Source organism: Nelumbo lutea, chromosome 4 (assembly GCF_056320005.1).
Source record: "Nelumbo lutea isolate HS-2025 chromosome 4, American lotus-T2T, whole genome shotgun sequence".
Lineage (NCBI taxonomy): Eukaryota > Viridiplantae > Streptophyta > Magnoliopsida > Proteales > Nelumbonaceae > Nelumbo > Nelumbo lutea.
The window spans coordinates 27,106,671-27,129,918 of NC_142687.1; the positions used below are offsets into that span (position 1 = coordinate 27,106,671).

General features: G+C 34.8%; 1 protein-coding gene across 1 annotated transcript in view; it reads right to left on the reverse strand.

Annotated features, from left to right (window-relative positions):
• LOC148854770 (protein CASP) overlaps positions 1–23,233 on the reverse strand; it is a 44,828-nt gene extending 21,595 nt beyond the window's left edge. Inside the window, exons 1-12 of the mRNA XM_088984708.1 lie at positions 22,912–23,233; positions 20,829–20,939; positions 20,500–20,678; positions 18,014–18,163; positions 15,112–15,200; positions 14,772–14,881; positions 14,532–14,626; positions 14,235–14,290; positions 12,694–12,859; positions 9,669–9,761; positions 4,862–4,990; positions 4,532–4,651 (exon numbers count right to left, since the gene is read on the reverse strand). Coding sequence (XP_088840834.1) covers positions 4,532–4,651; positions 4,862–4,990; positions 9,669–9,761; positions 12,694–12,859; positions 14,235–14,290; positions 14,532–14,626; positions 14,772–14,881; positions 15,112–15,200; positions 18,014–18,163; positions 20,500–20,678; positions 20,829–20,939; positions 22,912–22,996 — 1,383 coding nt within the window. The 5' untranslated portion in view covers positions 22,997–23,233. The remainder of the gene's footprint in view (positions 1–4,531; positions 4,652–4,861; positions 4,991–9,668; positions 9,762–12,693; positions 12,860–14,234; positions 14,291–14,531; positions 14,627–14,771; positions 14,882–15,111; positions 15,201–18,013; positions 18,164–20,499; positions 20,679–20,828; positions 20,940–22,911) is intronic.
• Between the last annotated feature and the right edge of the window lie 15 nt (positions 23,234–23,248).

Here is a 23,248-nt window from a genome sequence, read left to right on the forward strand (position 1 = left end):
AGCTATCACATTTAAACATAGAATTGAAGTATCTTGACATTAAGTATCACCATTCATAATTATATAAGAGGTATTGGAGACTCTAAATACCCTGATGTCTTAAATCTTCTACGGTTCCTGGAAGGGGTTTGGTTGGATCCTAAAAAGTTGATGGTCATATTTGGGTCCCTAACCCATCAGGATCTTTCTCTTGAGCCTCTTTTCTCCATGCTCTTTATCCTAACTCAGTAGTAATGCTTTTCATATAAAAGAGATTTAGTGTACTCCTATTCCTTCCAAAATTGGAGCTTTTGTTGAGAAGTGTTCCACTATTCTGTGGAAAGGTCAATATGATGGACTCCCTACAAAAGAGAAAAACTAACTGGTATTTATTCCCTAACCGATGTCTTCTTTGCAAAACCAATGGTAAGACCTGCTACCACCTACTAATCTCCTGTCTATTTGTGACTAGTATTTGTAAATAGTTCTCCTCTCTATTTGTGTGAAGGTGGAGTTCCCTTTAAGATGTGGCTAGTTTAGTCTACCCTTTGACCTTTACTTGGCCAGAAAAGAAAGAAAGAAACATGTAGAGATGTACTAGGGCAGCTATTGCTTGGACAATATGGGAAGAGAGGAATATTAAAATCTTCAAAGAGCAAGAAAGAAGCAAGGAGACATTAATTGAATGCATTGCAGTAAGGGTAATACATTGGATAAAATCCTTGGATGCATTTTCATCTTTCTCCTTCGATGGCGTTATAAGGAAGTGAGGAGAAATGGCCACATTATCCACTAAATGGCAGGTGGGTGATGGGCAATGGACACCATCTCAAAAAGACTTTCTTAAGCTTAGTTTTGATGGCAGCAGCATCATAAATCTGGGGCAGTCCACAGTGAGAGGTCATTCTAGAGACAAAGAAGGCCAAGTAAGGGCTTTGTTCTTGGGTGCAGGCCCAATTGCCATTGGGGACTCTAAAAAGGCAGAACTCATGGCTGTTCTTCAATGGGTGCAACTAGCAAAGGATCTGAATTTTAACAAGATAATTATTGAAGGGGACTCAAAAGTGGTGATTAGTTGATTGAAGAATAGTGATAATGTGCTGTGGTCCTATAAGAATGAAATGCAGAAATTTAAATGGTTAACAAGAAACATGCATGTCAAAGTTCAATGGGTACAAAGATTGGATAATAGCATGGTTGATGGTTTAGCCAAACAAGGATCATTAGAGAGGAATTGCTTTGGGCTCATTTGCAAAGGGAAAGTATGGGCTTGAGAGTGGATTATAGAAGACCAATAAAAAATAGTAAAAATATTTCAGATTATAGCAGAAGAGGAAGAGAAGAAAAAGAAGACAGCATGAAAAAGAAGGAAGAATGGAGAAGAAGGGAGAAAGAAGGAGTTCGATAACCTGCTCTTTCTCCACTCTAATCTTTTATTAATCTTACTAAGATTACATAAATTACAAGTCTACCCTTAAGTGGGCATCCACCTCATCAACATACTTAGAAAACATAAAAAGAATTAAAGGCCCATAAAGAAAAGGTCCATTAAGAATAAGTAACAAGAAAGAAATCAACAAGATAGTTGTTGTTGTTCCAAAACCTATCTGGAAGAAGATCTGGATGAAGTTTCCAACAAGTATCCTTAATATGTTTCAGTTTCTTGCAGCATTCACATATCACCTCTTTCTTCTCAATTGACCCCTTTGGTTTTATTCCAACATGTGCAAAATGTTCTAAAGGTGGTGGACCCTATAACTATACCTGTCACCTGCTCTCTTCATTGTTCACCATAGAATATGCTTGAGCAAGTGTTACTTCATCCTTGGCCAGAATATTTTGTCTCGTAATATCAAATTCAAGGTTAAGTCCTGTAAGAAACTCAAACACCCTGTTTCTTTCCACAAATTTCCTAAATGTCTCTGCATCCTTGGTGTTTTCCAATACAACTGCTTCCATAACATCAATCTCCTGCCATAGTGACTTCAACATTGTGTAGTAGACAGCTACACTCCTCCTCTTGTATCAGATTTTTACATCATTCTTCAGTTTGTAGCAATGTTTTAAAACACGGAGGCGTGACGTGAGGCGTTCCACTACCTAGAGGCGTGAGGCGTAATTCAGAACGCAAGAGGCATAAGCCTCCCGAACACAAGGAGGCGTAAGCCTTCTTAAGAGGAGGGGGGGTTAGGAGGAGGATGAAGAGGAAGGGGGGGATCTCATTTTTTCTTTATTTTTAATAAAAATCTTTTATATTATAAATAATAAAGATGCATAATAGTGGTTCGAAGGGGGGGGGGGTCTGGGGGGCAAAGCCCCCCAGCCGAAGGGGTGGGGGGCAAACCATTTTCTTTCCCCTTATCTTTTCTTCCCTTCCCTTTTCTTTTCTTTCCTTTTCTCTTTTTTTCTTCTCTTTCCTTTCTTTTCCTTTCCTTTCCTTTCCTTTTTTTCTTTTTTCTTTTTTTTTCCCTTTATTTTCATATCAGGTGTGCATGAGGTGTATGCCTCTAGCACGCCTCTAGCACGCCTCAGAGGTATCAACGCCTTTGGCATACGCCTCAGGGCATTTTGGGAGTGCCTTGCCTGGAGGCGTGCCTCCAGGCGTACACCTCCCACGTCTTTTAAAACACTGGTTTGTAGGCCCTTACAACATTTAATTTCCAAGAATATGTTTCTATAACACTATCCCAAATCTCCTTGGCTAAAGTCATCCAAAGATAATGTTGACTTATGTGGGGCTACATAGAATTTACCAACCATCCAATAACTGTGTAGTTATCCTGCATCCATTTCTCATATGTAGGATCAGTCTCTTTTGGTTTCTCCTTACTACCGCGAGAAACCCTAGTTTACCTCTAATACAGACATGAATCTTTATAGATTGTGCCCAAGCTAAATAATTTGTTCCGTCAAGTTTGATTGTAGTCACTCCTATCAAAATGGAATCTATGAAACCAACCCCTGGCACCGAGATTTACTTCATCTCACTTCCAGATTGCTCCATTGATCAAACAAAAATCAGAAAACAAGGTTTTCAAGCTTTATAGACCTAACTGAGGTCAGTCCAACACTTAAAATCCCAAAACTAGGGTTTCACTGTACCTGGCTTCTAAGGAGAAAGAGAGAAGTAGTCACTCCAACCAGAGCTTCCCAAACCTCTTCTAACTGCAACCCCCACTTTTGGAGATCAAAAGGAACCCTCCAGGCCTTTAGTGCCACACCCAAACAGTCTCTTTAACCTGTAATTGGAAGCTCCTTAGTCGGCTAGGGTTTTGGGCAAAAAATCAGCAGCCCAACTTTCTTGGCAATCTGCAGCCAGATTCTAGCTCTCTAAACCCTCTACCAACTAGGCATACAAGTTCTCTGAATAATCAACAACTTATCTCTCTCTCCATACACCTTTCGATTAGAAGAGTGTATGTGAAAAGAAAAGAAAGATAAAAGAGAAGGAAGACCTGCTCTGATACCAAGATGTGATTCAGACCAATAAAAAATAGTAAAAATATTTCAAATTATAGTAGAAGAGGAAGAGAAGAAGAAGAAGAAGAAGAAGACAACAAGAAGAAGGAAGAATGGAGAAGAAGGGATAAAGGAGTCTGATAATCTTCTCTTTCTCCACTCTAATCTTTTATTAATCTTACTAGGATTACATAAATTACAAATCTGCCCTTAAGTGGGTGTCCACCTCATCAGCATACTTAGAAAACATAAAAAGAATTAAAGGCAAATAAAGAAAAGGCCCATTAAGAAAAAATAGCAAGAAAGAACTAATCAATAAGATGGTAATGGGCTAGGGCCCATTCGGCCCAGTCTCTCTACACTCCCTAAAGATCTCTCGTAAACTATGTACAACTTTGTTCATAATTAATACAATTTACAGTTACTTATCAAAGTAAAAAATGCACAACATTAACATAAACAAGTGTCATTCATATTCAAATGAGTGTAATGTATTAAAAGAAATTGAAGCTACAGTGCCCCAAAATCTATTTTGAATATTTTACTAAAATACTAAAGTAAAAAAAAATGGAGGGTTTTCATCCACTGTTTTATGTTAAAATATAATAGGGAACACAATAAAATGGTTACCTAACTTTTATTTATAACATTTTTATTATAGAAAAAAAACTAGCTTCAAAGGTAAAAGCATATATGGCATACACCTCTGCACTTCCATTGTGTACCCCGAGATGTTTTTTAGTTCCTCACCTTGAGGTACGCCTCTAGGACCTTTCAAAACAGTGTATAATATTCTGGTGCTTTTAATGTGGTTAGACTCTTTTCTGGCAACAAATTTATGTATATATAGTTTCAGTTTTCAGTAAACTGTGATTCATATTTTTCAGAAATGCAGTTAGCTAGCCATTACACTTCTGAACTATACAAACCACAGATATCACATGAAACATCATCCCAACGTTAGATGGTTCTGGGCACTAATGTTGCTCCTAATATACTTTGGATTGAAGACCACAAGCATAGACATCTGCAAAAGATGGAGTGAACAAATAGCCACATAATAGAGAGGGAACTGAAGGTCAAAGGTCCACACCTTCAATATATCATCTTCAAGTTTTGCTATTAACTTTTGTTGTTCATTCACCTTAGCACTTAGCTCAGCAACCTTGGCTTCAGCTGTTTCTAACAAAGATGTTTTTTCTGAGAGTTTGACCTGAAAATAAGAAATGGAAAGATGATGCTACTGAAAAGCAATACTCATTAAATACCAAATGAGAACAAAGTACTGAAAGAGACATGTGGCAAATTTTCAACTGTATCTTTGCTACTCTTTAGGCATATCTTTATGGATATTCATTTAGTATCATTATGTGAAACTGGACATAAAAGTGTTGAAAACATAACCACTAAATCCAGTCCATACCTTTAACTGTGTGAGTTCATGTTCCATTTTCCGGTTCTTATCAAGAAGTAGATATTCCAGCTTGCTCATCTCTTCTCCACTTGTAGCTAATTCCCAATCTTCAGCTTCAATTGAATTATAACCTACTGCCTATGGTGAAAAAAACACAACTGAAAGGTCAATAGAGATTTGCTGGAAACTGTTGGGACCAATGATGCAATGCAAAGGAAGATAAATGCATATAAAATATCAAAAGAAAATATTGCATACAAAATATTAAAGCAACTAGCATGATGATACATCATAACACCATGAAGTGCATGACAAGTTAAAGATACAGTAGGCATGTAACTCTCAAGCCTTTAAGTGTAAAGAACAGAGTTAAAGGAATATAACAATGCCAAAAATCTAACTTAAAAAAAAAAGTATATCACACTCTCAAGCCATAAGTCATAAAATAACAAAGCTAGAAGGAATCTACCAATTAAAAGAGACGTCATCATACATCTCCAAAGAATCCAAGACCTTAACTTTCTTCTATGAAGAGGATAGACGATGCAGAAAATTTTCATGTGGACTGTAAGGATAATTACGTAAGTGCTGGTCTCAAGAATTATCTTTACTAGGAAAAAATTAAAGGAATCAATAATTTAATAACATATCTTAAAAAGAAAACTAAATTATACTATTTTCACTGAACTCTTTTTTATAGTTGATAGGTAATTTATTGATAAAGAGGAATAACTGAAATGATTCCATTTCAATTGCCAACCAAAGAGGTTATTAGTATTTGGATTTTTAAGGGATTTGAATTTTTTGTTATCAATTTAAGGGATTTGAGTATTTCAAGTTTATCTAAGATTTGGTTACCTATTAATTTCGTTATAGATCGAATTACTTAAAATTGCTGAAGGTCAACATCAGAAATCCACACATCAATAATAATTTTTCAATCAACTTCTTCCTCTTTTGTTTCTGACAGCAAAATCACCTCCACCTTGTGCCATCTCGCCACATCTCTTATCACTTCTCTCCTCCCTGGATCCCTCAAAACCCTCACATTCCATGCATTAACAACTAAAAATAAGTTGCTGTTACATTATGTATCCCCCTTGTAAGGGGATAGACTGGTATTGTACCGTGGTGCTATTACAAATTAACCGTGGCTGCACACTCCAGAAACCAGTGAACATACGTCCTGCAACAAGCAGACTCAAGGGGGGCCACAGATTCTCCAACAACAGAATCCACCGTGACTGCCTCTTCTTATGAGGGACAGGACCGTGGTCCCCAGCCATGAGCCGGGAACAGAAGCACAAGTGAGACTGCTCATATGGCCATGCGTGATTTCAGATTTTATCCCCTAGTATGAGATGTGGTAGGATCCTATGAGAGTAGTGATTAAGCCATTCATTGATCCCCACTATGCAATCTAACACATGTCCTCGTTCGAATCAACCTAGAAACCTGGACCAGTAACCACTTAAAGAAGATTCTAGAATTCTTGCCCACGCCAAAGCCCTATCTTGATCTATAAATAGCAGGACTTGTGATGAAGAAGGGGGACCATGCTCTCTATTCATTCTCATTCTGTTATTCTCAAAGAGCTCCCAGGTTCTCTGAGAATTCAGTTCACCAAATCCTAATTCCACTCTCCCTGCCATAGTTGTCAAGGCATTGCCTAGCCGACTAGGCACCCATGGCTGGGCGCTTGTCCAAACACCTTGACTTATAGCAACTAGGTGGGCCTTCTAGGTGACTAAGCGCCTGCCTAGGCGACAAAAATGACAAGGCAGGCGCCTTATGTAATATCACTTATATTGTTGTATCTTAATAATATGTGTGTTAATACATTTGATTATATGCTATATATATCATTTATACTTTGTTTTAATGTTTTACTATTGAAATTTAAAAGATCAAAAGAAAGAAAGAAAAAAGAAAGAGGAAAAAAGGATATTAGTATAAAGTTCTTTTTTTTCTATTCTCTCTCTCTAATTAAATAAAATAGAAATTCCATCCTTGTTTTTTCTATTTTACTTTCCATCTTAAATATTTATCATATAAAGTTAATAACCTTCTTAAGCTGCTAATTGATATGAAATTGCTCTAGTAAATACTTATTATAGTAGTATTAGTTTTGAAAATAATGATTTTTTTTATCAGCAAAGAAGAATTTTATTTGAAATTAGATTTAAAATTTTACAACTTTGTGTATGGGATTTGCCACATTTTTAGAGGAAATTTAATGTTCTTAATAAAGAAAATTGCTGTTTTTTTTTTCAATTAATATACATGTTGAATGGTATATAAAACTAGGGAACTAGCCAAAAGTTAGTTCTTTATATTATAAAATTCTTATCGCCTAGATGTCACCTAGGTGACTAGGTGCCCCAGTGTCGCGCCAGAATCACCTAGTCCCTAGAATAACTGCCCTCTATTGACCCCTTGCTTGGTCATAGCATCAGCCAATGCATTGACTGATCTTTAGATCAGAGTTACATTAATATTCCTGTCCCTTTTTTGTTTTTTTTTTTTTTTGATAAATGATTGAAAATTTATTCATGATAATCAAAATGATATTACAATACAGCCTGCCCAAAGGAGAGGCACAAGCTGGTATCTCTCCACAACAACAACAAAGTACTACCTTAGACTAGGAAAAGAAAGTTTACAGCGCTGCCCAGAATAAATGCTCCCTTGATACCCCTTGTTTAGCTAACCCATCCACTATGGTATTAGCTGTTCTACCCACCCACTGATAATTAACAGTCATGTTCCTTGAAAACCAATTAGCTTTCCTCATAAGATCCCTGTAGCACCAAATAACCAAAGCTGGGTTTTTTAACCATCCCACAATGACTTTGGAGTCTCCTTCAATAAGCAAATTCTGAACTCCCAACTGGTCTGCAATCTGAATACCTTGTACTGCTGCTAGAAGGTCAGCTCTAATAGAGTCTCCTATACCCATGGAGCCTGAGAATAAAGCTAATATATTACTATCTTTATCTCTCAGCACCCCACCTATCCCTGATGGACCCATATTTCCTTGGCTGCTACCATCAAAATTCAGCTTTGTCCAGTCTTCTGAAGGAGGCACCCACACAGCTGGTACCCTGTTCTTCCTGTTACTGCTACTAGCCACAGCAATCCAGTTCCTCCAAACGTCATCAAAGGAATATGTTTTAAAGGAGTCCATCTCAGCCAATGGATTGCCCTGGTCAAAATGCAATCCTTTACGTTCGAATATTTCTCTCCTCTTGGAAAATCCTTGCATTTCTTTCTTCCTAAATTGTTCACAAAGCAGTAGCTCTAATGCACCTCCACATTGTTTTACCAAATTTTGTGGGCCACACAAAGAAGGAAGGGTCAAAGATCTGATCTACGGCTGTGGTCAAGTTCCATCTACAACCAAACAAAGCAAAGATCCAACCCCAAATAGCAACAGAAAAAGAACAGATTATAAGTAAGTGAGAGCAATCCTCACCATTAGCCCTGAAAAGTACACACCAATTAGGAGACAGACACAGAGAAAGCCTTCTCTTCTGCAATAAGTCTAAAGTGCTGATTTTCCTATAGAACACCTACCAGCAGAAAATAATAATTTTAGGAGGTACAGGTCTAGACCAAATCTCCTTAGCTGGGAAACCCACTTGTCCCGAGGGAGAGCAAAGGGACTTAAAGAAGGAAGCACACGTGAAGTAACCTTTTGGACTAGGGGACTAAAGTTTCACATCAGATCTTAAAGGGTCCAGAAAAACACTTTCAAGTAGTGAACTCCCTCATGATGTTCTTGTATTGTCAATATCAACCCATGCAGGATTTTTTGAAACATAAGCATAGAAAACAATTTATAAAAGTAAAAATAAAATAATTTCACCTTTCTAAGACTGATTAAGCTCAAAATTATCTACCTATAATACATTTATAAGTGGAAAGGATATTTAAAATAGGATATCATTGATGCATGTGCCATCTCCACCATGCATGAATTTTGACTGCCCATCCAATAATAACTTAAAAGTAAGATACACAGGATGCTCCTCAACTTTTCTTCATTTATAACTACCTTTTGGGTTTCATTCTGGTACACTGATTCATGTAACTTTTGAAAAAAAAACAGTTGAAAGGAAACCACTGTTTCTTTCGAGTCAGTTTCTAATCTGATAGTGAACTTGGGGAAGAGTTGTGAATGGCATCATAAGAGCATGGCCTGAAGTGGCAGCCTCCTCAAGAAAAAAGGAAAAGAGGGTTATGGTATGGTCACCCCAAGAAACTAATAAAATAAAACTGAATTTTGATGGGAGTTCCATGGGAAGCACTGGAATGGCAGGTATTGGAGGAGTTTTTAGAGACTGCACAGGGAAAGTATTGGCTATGTTTTCAGGTCCCTTGGAGTTGGGAGACTCACTAAAGGCAGAACTGATGGCACCAAACTTTCAGCAATTGGAAGTAGAGGGGGATTCAAGGCTAATCATTTCTTGGGCCAAGAATAAACAGCTCATGCCATGGATCTATAGGCATGAGTTTAGGGAAATAGAAAGCATAACATAGGAGCTGAACAATACATTCAATTGGGTAAGAAGGACTGCAAATGGGATGGCTGATACTCTAGCAAAACAAGGGTATATGGGCAACACTTGTTTTGGGCGCAATTGTAACATATGTTACTTGTGGGGATTGATCTGACATATGGTACTATCAAGATTTAGTACATCTTAATAAAATTTTCAGTTCTTATTGCTGATAAAAAAAAAAAACAGTTGTAAAATTAAACATGGAAGAATCCACTCAAGATAATATTACTAAGTCTAGAGAAGGGAAGCACCTGCAAAATTTTGACTTTTTTACGCAAATCATCAACTAGTTTTGTTGTTGGTCTTGCCTGAAGCTCTTTCTTCATGTCCTCAAGCACAGTATCCTGTAAATTAACAAAGAAAAACATCTGAAAAGAATGCGGAAAATATCTGTTCCGAACATAATGGAACCAAAATGACCTAGTCACCTAGATATGGCACAGTTGTCCATTACAATATGACAATGCTCAACCCAATATAAGCATGAGAATACATGACAAGGCAGTATTATTATCTCCTAGGTAATTTTTAGTTTTTAATATGTTTAGCACTAGTTTAGGTTAAATTCTCATTGATCTATATAAGTTGTAACTTGTAGAAATGGAAAAACCAACAAGAATATTGTAAATGAATAGTTTGGAGGTTAAGATTGTTAGGCACATGGTTTCAAATGTCGCCAAATGTCGCTAATGTCGCCCGACATATGTCGATGCCGAGGCTCACTGACATGAAAATGGATGGTAATATAAAAATTACATTATGTCGGTCGACATTTCCGAAAAATGTTGACCAAATCGGTCCAAATAACCAAAAAAATACAGTTTTTCCTATTATGTCGACAGGATGTCAACTAATGTACATTAAAAATATAATATATTAGTAATATTAATATAGATTATTCCATTAATATTTCTATTTAATATTTCAAATAAAATATTTATAAAAAGAATTAACAAAATATAAAACAAAAGAATAAATTAATTACTTTATAATATAAAACATAAAATATTTTTCAAGTAATAAAATATTAACTAGTTAGTATTTTTTAAAATATTTATTAAAATCAGAAAATGTTTATTAAATTTTATAATAAACCATATTCTACATTTAATAAAAAAATCAGAATAAATTTAATAAATTTTATACTAAATCATAATTTATTATAAATTTAGTATTAAAAATCATAATAAATTCACTAAGTTTTATAAGAAATCAGAATTTATCATAATCTTAATACTACAAAAAGGAGAATCAGTTTATTAAATTTATAAATAAAACATAATGTATTATAACTTTAATATTTTAAAAAAGTCATAATAAATGTATTTCTATTTACTAGTGTGAAATAAATATATTAGAATTTATAATAAATCAGAACTAAAAATAAGAAAAGAAAATATCAGATAACCTTGTAAAAACATCAAAATGCATAATAAATCAGTAAATTGTCATTTACTAATTTGTTATTGATCTTAGTTTCTTAGCTTTATATAATGGTTGGAAATAAGATAATAGTCTAGAAATATGAATTAATGCTTCTTTTACCATTTTACAAAATATCTTTGCATATTTCCACATATTTCATAATATTTCCACAACGTCTCTAATTTTTACAATATTTCCCCTCGACATTTACGACATATGTCCTATATTTTGGTAAGCGACATTTCCATCAACATCAACATTTTAAACCTTGGTTAGGCATATATGCATTCTTGGATAGAGTAAGACCTTGACAAGGAGACTACGAGGAGCCTCAATAGAAGTCTAATAAAGTGGACTTATAGAAAGAGCCTTGCAAGATCAAACCAAGAAAATGCAAATTGTATTTGTTTTGAAATACGGGCAGAGCCAAGCAAGTTCTTCATGGCATTGTACAATCTACAATGCAGAAAGCATGAAGCAGCAGCTAATAGACAGCATCAATAAAAGATTGCTGGAGTAAGCACAAAGAAGACTAATGAAGCTAATGCCATTCACTGAATACATGCATAACAAAGAACAGATATCTTGATACCTAGATGTTATATATCAATTGGTATACAAAATCCGGGTACTGATAAAATTTGAGAGAGATAGAGAGAGGTGCCACAAGATAAACAGATTTGGACATTAACAATCAGAGGAATACTGACTGCAGTGCAAGGAATACAGGCCGCAAACCAACTAGGAGTGGAAAATCTGATAGTTGAGGGAGATTCTAAGGTGGTAGTGGGTTGGTTGTTGAGTCCAGAAACTGTTCTATGGGGTTACAGGGATCTTCTTAAGAAAGTTAATTGGCTCACAAGGAATATGTCAGTCACCTATCAGTGGGTCAGAAGATCAGCAAATGCCATGGCAAAACAAGGGGTTTCAAGGGTTAAGTTATTTTCTGCGACTCTATGATTGTATTCTGTTAAGAGTTTGTTTATGCTTCCACCTCCAAGGGGAGGTAACATCTCGTGCTTCCTCTTAGGGTGAATGTACACTTTCTTTCTTATTAATAAAATCATTATTCATTTATCAAAAAAAAAAATCAGAGGAATATTATCTATTACCTAAGGCTAATTTTTACTGAATTATTACTCTTATCAATAAAATTAAGGCAGTATTTATTTACAGTGCAAACCTGAACTGAATACAAATTTAGCACTTGATTCAGTTTTGCATCTGTTTGTTTATAACTATGATTTGCAGTCCTACCTATACGAAATGTGTACTTTTTGTCTCATTTGCACTCTGTGGAAGTGCAAATTTTTTTTCTCAGAAACTGGTGCAAAATTCGCACCACTGCCCTCCAACATCAATTCTCTCTTATATAAGTGGAGGCCACATCATCTTGCATCTTACCTTACTCCCAAACAAATAACCCTCCTATCTTCATTCTCTTTCATATAAGGTGAAGACATAATTCTTTTTATTAATGATAGAAATTTCATTAGAACAGAAAAATTACCACATGATAAAAGAGTACATCCAGAAGAGGCACGAGATGCAGCCCCAACTGGAAGCAAGATTACAATTGAGCCCAGAATAATTCAGATTTAAGCACCTCCCGTTTTGCAAAATAATTACAGAGTACATCCAGGTGAAGACATAATTATTGTACTACCTATTTTACTTATCACAATCAAACAAGACAAAGTCATATTGAAGCAAAAGTAAACCAGAATTTACACAGCCTATTTGCACTCCCATGCATTTACACCAGTGCAAATTTTATTTGCACTGCAAACAAACTGAGTCTAAAGAATAAACACATTCCAAAACCATTTCTAAAAAGGCAACTCAAAATACCTTTTCATTGAGCAATAAATTCAACCTCTTGATCTCATTCATGTGTATCTCTCGTTCATTTGACAAAGTAGTTTCCATATTGTGAAGTTCCAAATTCAGTTCTGATATCATTTTCTCCTTTGCATTCAAAGAATTCTCCAAGACAGTAGTTGTATCTAAAGTATCACTGAAAACCAGAGACATCCATATTAAGATCATAAACATACACCAAAATATTCACAAACAATAGCTGATCAAAAAACAAAAATATTCACAAACAATAAATACGCACATGCCTTGGCATTCTCACTCACTAATCCTTAATTCTTGGTAACAGACATCAATTTGTGTATATGCATGTCGGTTTGTAACAATGTTATGTGCTGCTTTTGCTCATGCTTTCTCTATTAAGGAAAAATGTTAATTCATAGTTCTCTCCCACATAAGCTAACACTTGTTGGCTCCATACCAAAATCACTGGTAGGAGAGCTTTTTTTTTTTAATGGGTGATGGGTTAATTGTCAGATGTTGGTAGGTAGGATTAATGAAGGCGAGATTCAATATCAGCTCTGGGTTCAATTCCCCCAAATTTCACTACCCCAAAGCTAGCTGGAACCCTCCTGGTGAGAGATCCTTTAAGACGCCTGGTCATACTCTTCATCTAACAGAGACAAACAGCTGCAACTAGTGTATAACAAGAGGTTTCCCCATAACAGTTACCAATGAAAAAAGAGGTTACCTCATGATGTATCCTACAGACTGACCCTTAGCCAACTAATGCAGGCACTCACATGCCTAGAAAGCTTGAAAATCCTCTCCTGATTTTTTTTTTACTTGGTATCCCCTCCTGGTAATTCAAACAAATGAATCCAGGTTATCAAGATTTATGATTTCAGTTTGAAGTTTTAACATGACTAATACAGCTACTCAATCTTTATTTGGTAGAATGGTATGTGCCCCCATAATCTTAATATACATGGATGAATAAGTAGTATGTTATGGACGAATTCCTCGGAAAGACGTACCATCGCCGCCGGCAGCAACAGGAACCTGACCCACCGCCAGATTAGATTAGATCATCTTGCTTGTTCTTATCTTATTCTATTGCTCTGATCTTATCTTGTTAGTAAGTTATCAGATTAGGATTAGTTTATCTTATTATCAGATTAGGATTAGTTTATCTTATCCTTAGCAAGATAGAATTGGAAGTCTCCCTATTCAGCAAGGAGACTCCCTAAGATTAGGACTCTTGTAATCTCCTATTTAAGGAGACACCATTATTGAATGAGGATATCGAACATTCAGTCAAGAAAGAGAGTAAAGGAGAGTTAGGTGATCTCTTGAACAAATCACCATTAGGGCACCTAGATAGGTTCATCAAGAGCAGGGAGGAACAAGGGAAAACAGAGGGTTTCCCCCATGGACCGACCCGTGACGAGATCCTATTTGCGGGCCCATAACATTCTCCGTGACGAGATCTTATTCACGGGCCCATAACATAGTACCAAATCTTTTATAGGCAAAATGGTAAGATAAAGACATCTCTTATCAAATGGACTCACTTTTTCTTGTTCTCATTTTCTTCATTTGTTGACTGTAGTTGGGAACGCAGAAGTCCCTGCATAGATAGGCAATGCAAAATTAGTGTCCTTCACTTCAAAGAAGTGACTTAATTCAGAGACAAGAGAAAAGTGACCAATAATTTCTACTAAGTAAAAGAACCCGAGGTGAAATAATAGGACACTAGATGGAGAGGAAGCAATATATTTTATATTAAATCAAATATCTGAGAACACAAATACAAGTTAAAGAAGGGTTATGGAGGACTCTTATTGGGGAAAAAAGAATTTCATATGCACCTTCTCCCTTTCAAGACTTAGCAGCCGCGACTGAGCCCGTTCAACTTCATCCATTAGAAGATTCACTTCTGACTGCTTAGCCGCTCTTTCTTCCTCTGAAAAGATAGGGAAATGAGTTTGACGATATTTTTTTTTTCAAAAGAACTAACCATAAAAACATATTTCTTTCCAATGGATGTTGACTTCCTTGAGTGGGTGGAAAAACATATATGAAATTGCTATTTAAATTTATCATAACACCTGATTGAGCACGAAGTTCAAACAATTGGGTCTGTGCAAATTCATGCAATTTCTGCATATTTGAAACACTTTCTTTAGCTTGCCTCAACTGATCCTGCAACAATCGCTCTCTGCCACAATAGGAATAAAAATGCTGCATGTTCAGATAGGAATGCTAGATTCCTATGAATCACAACATAAATTATAAATAAGCTAAAATAACAGTAACAAATCAATTATTCTTATTCCTAATATGCACCCAAGACGAGGTTAAGGCATGGAAAACTTCTATCCTCTCTTATATCATATGGCAGGACTAGAAGTTGAGATGGCTAATTTTCCATGATATCAAAGGTGATACCTCTCTTTTAGGACTTCTAGCATTTTTTGGTTCTCTTCTGCCAAGCTCCTTTGCTTCATCTCCACAGTTTCCTTCACTTTTTCTTCCATCTAAGCTCATGCCAAATGTCAGTGCATTAGAAAGGAAAGAAGAGTTGTACAGCCACATGAATGTACATATCATTAAAAGCTTGGACCATATAACCCAAAACATGAGGCTTGCAAACAGAGTAGAAATTTAGAATGCTATACAATAATAGTAAAATAAAAATTATAGTGAACTGATCGACCACTACATAAATTTTTCTAGTCAAACTGTTTATTTTCAATTGTTATTATTCCCAACAATTTCTATGTCCCCATATATTTTTTTCTCTTTTCTTACTTCAACAATTTCATCTCATCTCCAACAGTACTAAAAGATTCAAATAGAAAAGATTTCTGCATCCACATTGTAAAAGAAAAGAGTTATCAGATAAAAATTCAGCACTAAACATCTCAGTCTTGTGAAAGATAACATGAAAAAGTGTTCCCTAATAAAAAAATAAAGCATTTCTAGATGTTCCAGAGATGGTAACTAGCTCCTCGCTTCTACAAATTTTTGGTTGGCCCTCTCATTACAGCTGACGGTTTGCATAACATCTTCTTAATCTAAGGTTACAACTTACAACTACCAGTCTACTTGGGTTCTAACCTCAAATGGTAATAAGTTCATTTTTAGTCTACAATATCATCTTTTCTTTTCATTTTTTTGTAGATAACTTTTTCATAATTAACTCCAAAATTTTACGATGTTTTTCAGGTATCATCTCATTGTAATATGCTACCTGTTGAGATCATAGACCGCATAGCTTATTTTCTGTTACTAGATTTTATTTCATATTGGGCCATGGGCCTTATCTTTTATTCCATGTTATTCATAGCTGCTTCCGCCCTTACTTATTAAGGGCATATTTATAAATTGCACCATAATTATTTTAAGATGTAACATATCCTAACAATAAAATGGGTGTACGATTGTGCATTCTCCTTCCAAGAAACAATATCCCACACATAAAGACCACGAAACATATGAAAGTGACCTCAAGAAATTACAGGAATGCCACATAAAGACAAACCTCCCTCTATAATTGACTTTATGGTATCCGAAAAGGCAAAAATTATAGAAGTGTCACATATAAGACAAATTTACTCTCTTTACCTCACTATGTAATTGCCTCTTTTTCCTTTTTTTTTTTTGATAAACAACAGGAAACTTTCATTAGATTATAAGAAGATTAAAATACAAAGGAGGGGGGAGGTAAACCCTCTAACCACCCCCCCCCCCAACAAAAAAATTACATAGTATCTTGAAACAAATGGCTTCTTCCCACCCCCTGTTTGGCCAAAGCATCTACAAATGAATTAGCACATCTTTTAACCCATCGGATACACACATCCATTCCTTGGGTTAGCCACTTGAAATGCCTTTTCTCATTAATGTATGCCCATAACTCATCGCTTGCCTTCTCTATCCAGCCAATTACCACTTGCGAATCGCCTTCAATAATCAGCTTATTTATATTCATGTGTAATTGCCTCTATGATATTCGAAAATTACGGGACTGCCACATATAAGACAAACCTTCAAATGTAATTGACTCTATGGCATTTGAAAATTACAAGAGTGTCACATAATTATTTACGATTATGCCATCCTATAAAATAAAATGTCATCTCTCTTCTCTTTCACCTAATTCTCTCTCCTCCTATTCTCTATCTCAACTTTTATTTATTCATTTATTTATTTATTTATTTATTTATTTATTTATTATTATTATTATTATTATTATCTACACATTTATTTATTTATTTTACTAAATTATTTATTTATTTAGAAATAATTTACTAACAAATTATTCTCTCCCCTTGAGCCCAATATTTAGGGTTGTCAACGGATCGGGTCTGGTTTGAGATAGCCTATATCAGTCCCATCCCAATAAACTTTTATTTATTCATTTATTTATTTCATTTCATTTAATAAATTATTATATAACCATTAATTTATTTAACAAAAACTAGGGCTGAACCAATGGGTTGGGTCTACCCGATGAAGCTAAATTTTTTGAACATAATTATAACAGTTATGGTTCCATGATTTTGTCTCGATTAATAATTGGGTCAGTTTTTGTTCTTACTTGTCCAAAATTGATTCAGATCTGGAACCGATTATTTTATGGGAATATGTAATATTTATCATGTTTTATGTTTGAAATAGTAAATTTGATAGATGATAAATAAGATAATATTAGTTAAAAATGTTTGACTTATTAACATAAAAATAATTTAGTATTATTTTAAGTTACTATGAGAATATAATCAGGTCTATGATTTTATCCCAATTAAATAATTGGTCCAAGACTGCTTTTACCTAGACCTAACCCATTGGCAGCCCTAAACCAAACTGGGGCCCACTGTAGTTATTTATTATTTGTAGTAATATAGTTATAGTTACTTTTTTTAACAAAAAAAGTCATCTAATTTATTATTGTATCTCCAAATGTCATTTTTCTATTTCACCCCTGCAAAGCAGGGCTTCCCAGATAGTTGAAATAAACACTGATCTGATTTCCAAGTCTACCCCCTAAAATATGAAATAACCAAAACCTATCTAATGTCCTATTTATAGGACATATTATATTTGTAATCAAAAAATACAATATGAACTTTGATTTCTTTTACTTTTCTATGTTTGTATTTCAAACTTTGAACAATCAAAGTTATGCAAATTGGATTTATGGACCAGTTTCAGTATCTGCAGTGAATGCTACAGAACATAAAATGTTGTGACTGTACAAGCAGCATTTACATCTAATGTCATTTAAGATGCAGCATCAAAATGGAAGAAATAAAACTTGATGCACTGCTTTGAATGTAATGCCAACCTGTTGTTCCAATTGGCGGTTGCGTTCTTCTAGTCTCCTTATTGTTGCCTGTTGATTCTTTAAATGAGTAGCTTCAGCCCTGAACTCTTCAAGCTCAACCTTCATCTTTCGGTTCTCAGACTCAAGCTCAGACAGTTTTAAATCTTGTTCCTACATTGAAGACAATATGCAGTGAGTCACCCAGCCAATGCAAGCCTATATGTACATATATGGATTGTTTGTGCAACTTTTACAATGTGTTTGTGTATGTGAATGGGAATTCCCAGGCACTCCTACATCTTTACATGAAACACATGTTCATGTATATAGTTGTCAAGGCGACACCTAGGTGATAAGGCACTCATGGATGGTCACCTCACTTAATCGCTTACCAATTTTGTAAATGTCTCTATGAAACACTTTTGTTATTTGTTTTTAGATATTATAATAATTAAATAGATACTATTAAACTAAAATATTCATTTTGTGGGTTTATATACTAGTTTCCTTTTATTATTTTCTTATTTTTTAAGGTTCAATCAACACACATGTTGGTGCATGCTGTCTTGAACCCTCAAAGACTACAAAACCTGAACCAATAAGCAAGGAAGAACTTAAAATTCTGTCAAATCAGCACGTTCTTTATCATCATCATCTTTCTCTTCTCCTTCCATCCCCTTTTTTTTCCTTTTCCTAGACAAAATTAGGGGCTTAGCCCCTATATTTTCTGAACTTTCTCTTATTTCTTCATTTTCCCCTCATAAATATATTGGTTTTCTATTTTTTAATATGAAGCTTATAAGATCCTGGATATGGATAGAGGTAGATGTATACCATTTAATATGTTTATCATGTATCTAGTTTTGAAGTCAAGTGCCCTTTCTCAATACTTAAAAATTTAATTAAGCTTTAGATATATACAAATTCTTGGTAGTATGATTTGTTAGAAACACCATGTCAAACTTAAATATGTTAACGTGTTAATATTACAAAGTATACTCCAAAACTGTCCATGTAGCATCCAATGTCATAACAAGCATGTACCATGTCCAACAATGTATGCTAGGCAAATATACGTATCTAGATATTGTAGATGACAATATATCAACATCTGCAATAGCATATAATATTAAGAACATATTCCTATTTAGGGGTGGCCACGAGTCGAGCTCTTGACGAGCTACTTGAGCTCGGCTCATGAAAAGCTCAGCTCAGCTCGGTTTCGACCGAGCTTCGAGCTGAGCTTGAGCCCAATTTACAAGCTTGTTTACTAATCGAGCCAAGCTCAAGCCTAATAAAGCTCGGCTCGTGAGGCTCGTGAGACGAGCTCGAATAGCTACATACATATAATAATAAAAGTAAAAAAAAAAATTATTATTATTATAGAAAATAATATATAATAAAAATATTATTATAATTCTTAATTTTTTAAATATCAAATAAAAAAATATTTTATATATAATTTTTTTTATTTTTATAAAACATTTTTCTCAAGTCAAGTCGAGCTCGAGCTCAAGGTTCTAGCTCAAACCGAGCTCGAGCCTTGTACTACCTTGGCAAGCCGAGCTCGAATAGCTAGCTATTCGGCTCGACTCGGCTCGTATCCACCCCAATTCCTATTCTACTTCTACCTGTTATGCATGCTGACCCATTTGACAATTTGAGCAAAAGGATGACAGTATAAAACAGTTAGAAAAATCTGCTTGTGCAATATTTGTTTTTTACTTATCTTCACATTGCAATATGTTACAGTTGTTAGCATTATCATAGTGTAAGGTTTGTGGTCCTGGCAAAGGACCTGATTACTTTTTTCCTTATCTTTCTTCTCTTGTTTAATAATCTTACATCTAAAAACAAGGGATATGTGTCATATCCCTTTTTTTCCTTGTCTTCTTTTAGACCAGAAAACTAATCTTTAGGTCTTAAACAAGTTATTACAAATAGGGATATGTGTCATTGTACAGTGAGATACGGTGATCATATATTACTCCAACATTGCAGCCAAAATTCATAGAATTAGACAAGTGTAAAATAAATAGATAGCAAGTATTTATAGAACATAAGATTCCACAAAACATACATGAAGCCAAAACCAATGGATCCAAAATATATTAAAAAAACTTAGTACTTAGAATTGTAAATATCATAAATTAAGTGTCTTGACATTCTAAATTTAATTTTATTAGAAATGATTTAAGTGCTAATAATTTAACAATCGATATGGTTTTAAATAGAACGGATTGACGAAACAGGATTCATGTAGCCGACCCCATATGTTGGGATCACTTTAGGGATCATGCATCATCCAAGTTCATCAGAATGAATTTGAAATTACAGATCTAAATATAACAATTGGATGCTCTTAAACATTATCTGCAACTGACCAACTTTTTGCTATTTATAATAAAGAGATTTAAGGCACTAAACAACACATAAGGCCAAGGAAGCTAAAAGTCCTTAAAAGACACTCCAATGGAAGTTCCTAAAAAGTAACCAGTTGTACTTACAGAAATTGAGGCAAGAGCTGGATAAGGATCTGGAGCCTCATAAAGCTTCTGATAGATATTAAGAAAAGCATTTTCTCCAAATTTTGCTCTTTTTGTAACATTGTCCACTTCCTCTTGATAACCCTTTAGTAAAGAATCAAACAATTCTAACTTTTTGTCTGCAGAAGCTCTCTTGAAATCTGCCAATATGGAGTAATAAATTTTACAGGCCGACCTTCAAATTCACAAAACACACACACACACACACACATAAAAAAACACCAAGGCAATGACAGCAAAAACAATGAGATTGAGCACTAATATTAAGATCCAGATTTTAAAGGGCATACCTCGGGTACTCTCTGCAAGCTTCCGCCTGCTTTTCTGGCTGTTTTCCTGATTTTCAGCTATCTTAAGTCCCTGCTCATCTAACAAACTCCTTTCCTTCTCCAGGTCAAAATCTATTCAAGAAGAAAAGAAAACTCTAATCATTATCATATAACAATGCTTAATGTATTAGATTGCCTCTTTCAGTGTAATAACATAAATGACAAGAAATTTGGCAAGCATATGATAAAACTGGAAAAAGATTAAAATTAAAACAAAAGTATAAATAAGCTGTAATAGGGGCAATTGTTTGGTGCAATGGTAAAACCTTTGACTAGTGTGAGAATACAATTTGAGTCTGAGAGTGGCTATTTTCTCCAAGAAACACTTCCAAAATCCCGGATATCCAGGACCAACATTGATTGAGTAATGATCATATCTATAATTCTATATAAGCTGTAATAAGCACTCAAAAACCTCATTTTTAAAAAGTACAAGAACAAAGTATGCATGAGATCGACCTTACATGAAGTTGCTATAGCTATCATTCTAAACACAAACATCACCATTACCACCATCTGAAAAGTATCATCCATCACAATTGGTCTGCTGCGATAAGAAACTTATATATATATATATATATATATATATATATATATATATATATATATATTAAATTGCAATAATAAAAGACAATAAAAGTATAGCACCTCCATGCGAATGGTATAGAACCTTCCAATTATCCATTCATGTCATTTACACATTTCAGAGTCCACATTCACTCCTTTTAAAAGGGAGAGAATGCTTCTGCAAATGGTGGATAAAAAGCCATATCACCCATATTATCATGAAAAATTTAAGATTCATTCAAATATGTCCTACGCATGGTTTAAAGTATCAATACACCCGATATACACGAACAGGCAAATCGGGTGTTTCATGCATATCGGGTGTATCGCTACTTTATAACTTTCTTATTTTAAGTTTTTTTTTTTTCAAAATTGCATCAGGGGGTCGGTTTTAAGCTCCCAATACAATATGATCATACGATATGCTCCATATCGGGCATATCGTATCGAAATTTTGAACCTTGGTCCTACATGAATATTTCATCCACCATGAAAAAGAGCATTTCCTCCTTACAAAAGGAGTAGAAGTTTTTTCCTTATTCCATGTCTGAACCACATAAAGAGATATGCATATAGATTTTTGAGGTCTCAAATTTGCAGACACTCAGCTGTCATAAAATCAAAGTAACTGATTATACTGACATGGATAACAAAATATCAGTATGCATATCAAATAGCATAAAAGGAATACAACTTTGAATAGCGAACTAGAAGTATATTGGAAAGGGCATTGAACTTGAACGTTCTCATAAAAAGGGCATAAAAATGCAATCCATAATACCTCAAACATAATTTAGGCTTGTAGGGAAAGATCTTGATATATTTATGTTCTCATGCATGGGAAATTAAAAATCCATCAATAGAAAAAGGGAAGTTTTGCAGAACTTTGCAATAATTATTTCGGTAAATGACTACATATCAAACTTGCCAGTTGCCACCATCTCATCTCCGATGACAGCCTTCCCAACTAAAATAAAGAGCAAAAGTCATTTAGAAGTATCAAAGCTAGCCTAACGCTAAGCAGCTAAATCTCGTTAGTCGACAAGAATTTCCCTAATTCTTCACTAGCATGAATTCATGATTACAATCGACAAATGAGATTTTTCATTTATTCTGAATAGGTGTCTATGTTATCTTTTTTTTTTTTTCTTTTTATCAAGACTGAGAAGATATAATACAGATTGAGAGAGATACTGCGGTTCACTTTCTTGGTTTACAATGACCGACTATAATAATTCAAGAACTGACTACTGTGATCCAATAATTGTACAGAGGAAAATGGAACCTCGGCAACTCAAGGTTCTATTACTAATAGTAAGAAGAAAATTTTCAGTAAATTCCGTCCAAGGGGCTCTAAAAGTTGGAAGCAACAAAGCAAATTGCACAACTCCACTGAACATGCTATCTCAGCGAAAATTTTCCGTATATGGATAAAGAAAAATTATTAATTAATAACGGAAATGCGAAATGGGGCTACCTCTCCAAAAATTCGAGACGACTACCATGGAAGAAGGACCGGAGCTTCCTTTCTCTCTATCGGATCCTCCTTGAGGGACTTCCATGGATGAATCTGGATCTGCAACAACTCCACTCTAAATCTCTCTTCGAGCTCTTCAATCACGATGTCTTAATTTACAGAGTGTTTTACTTGCTGAGTTCAAATTCGGGATCGGCTATCCAATGGCGTCAGATCCTTGAAACCAAACTAACAAACAATAGTATAATACTTCTCTCTTGCTTCGCTCGCATTTTCCTTCTGTAATTAAACGTTAAATCAATGTGCATTTTTCAGGTAGGGCGGTTTTTATTTTTTT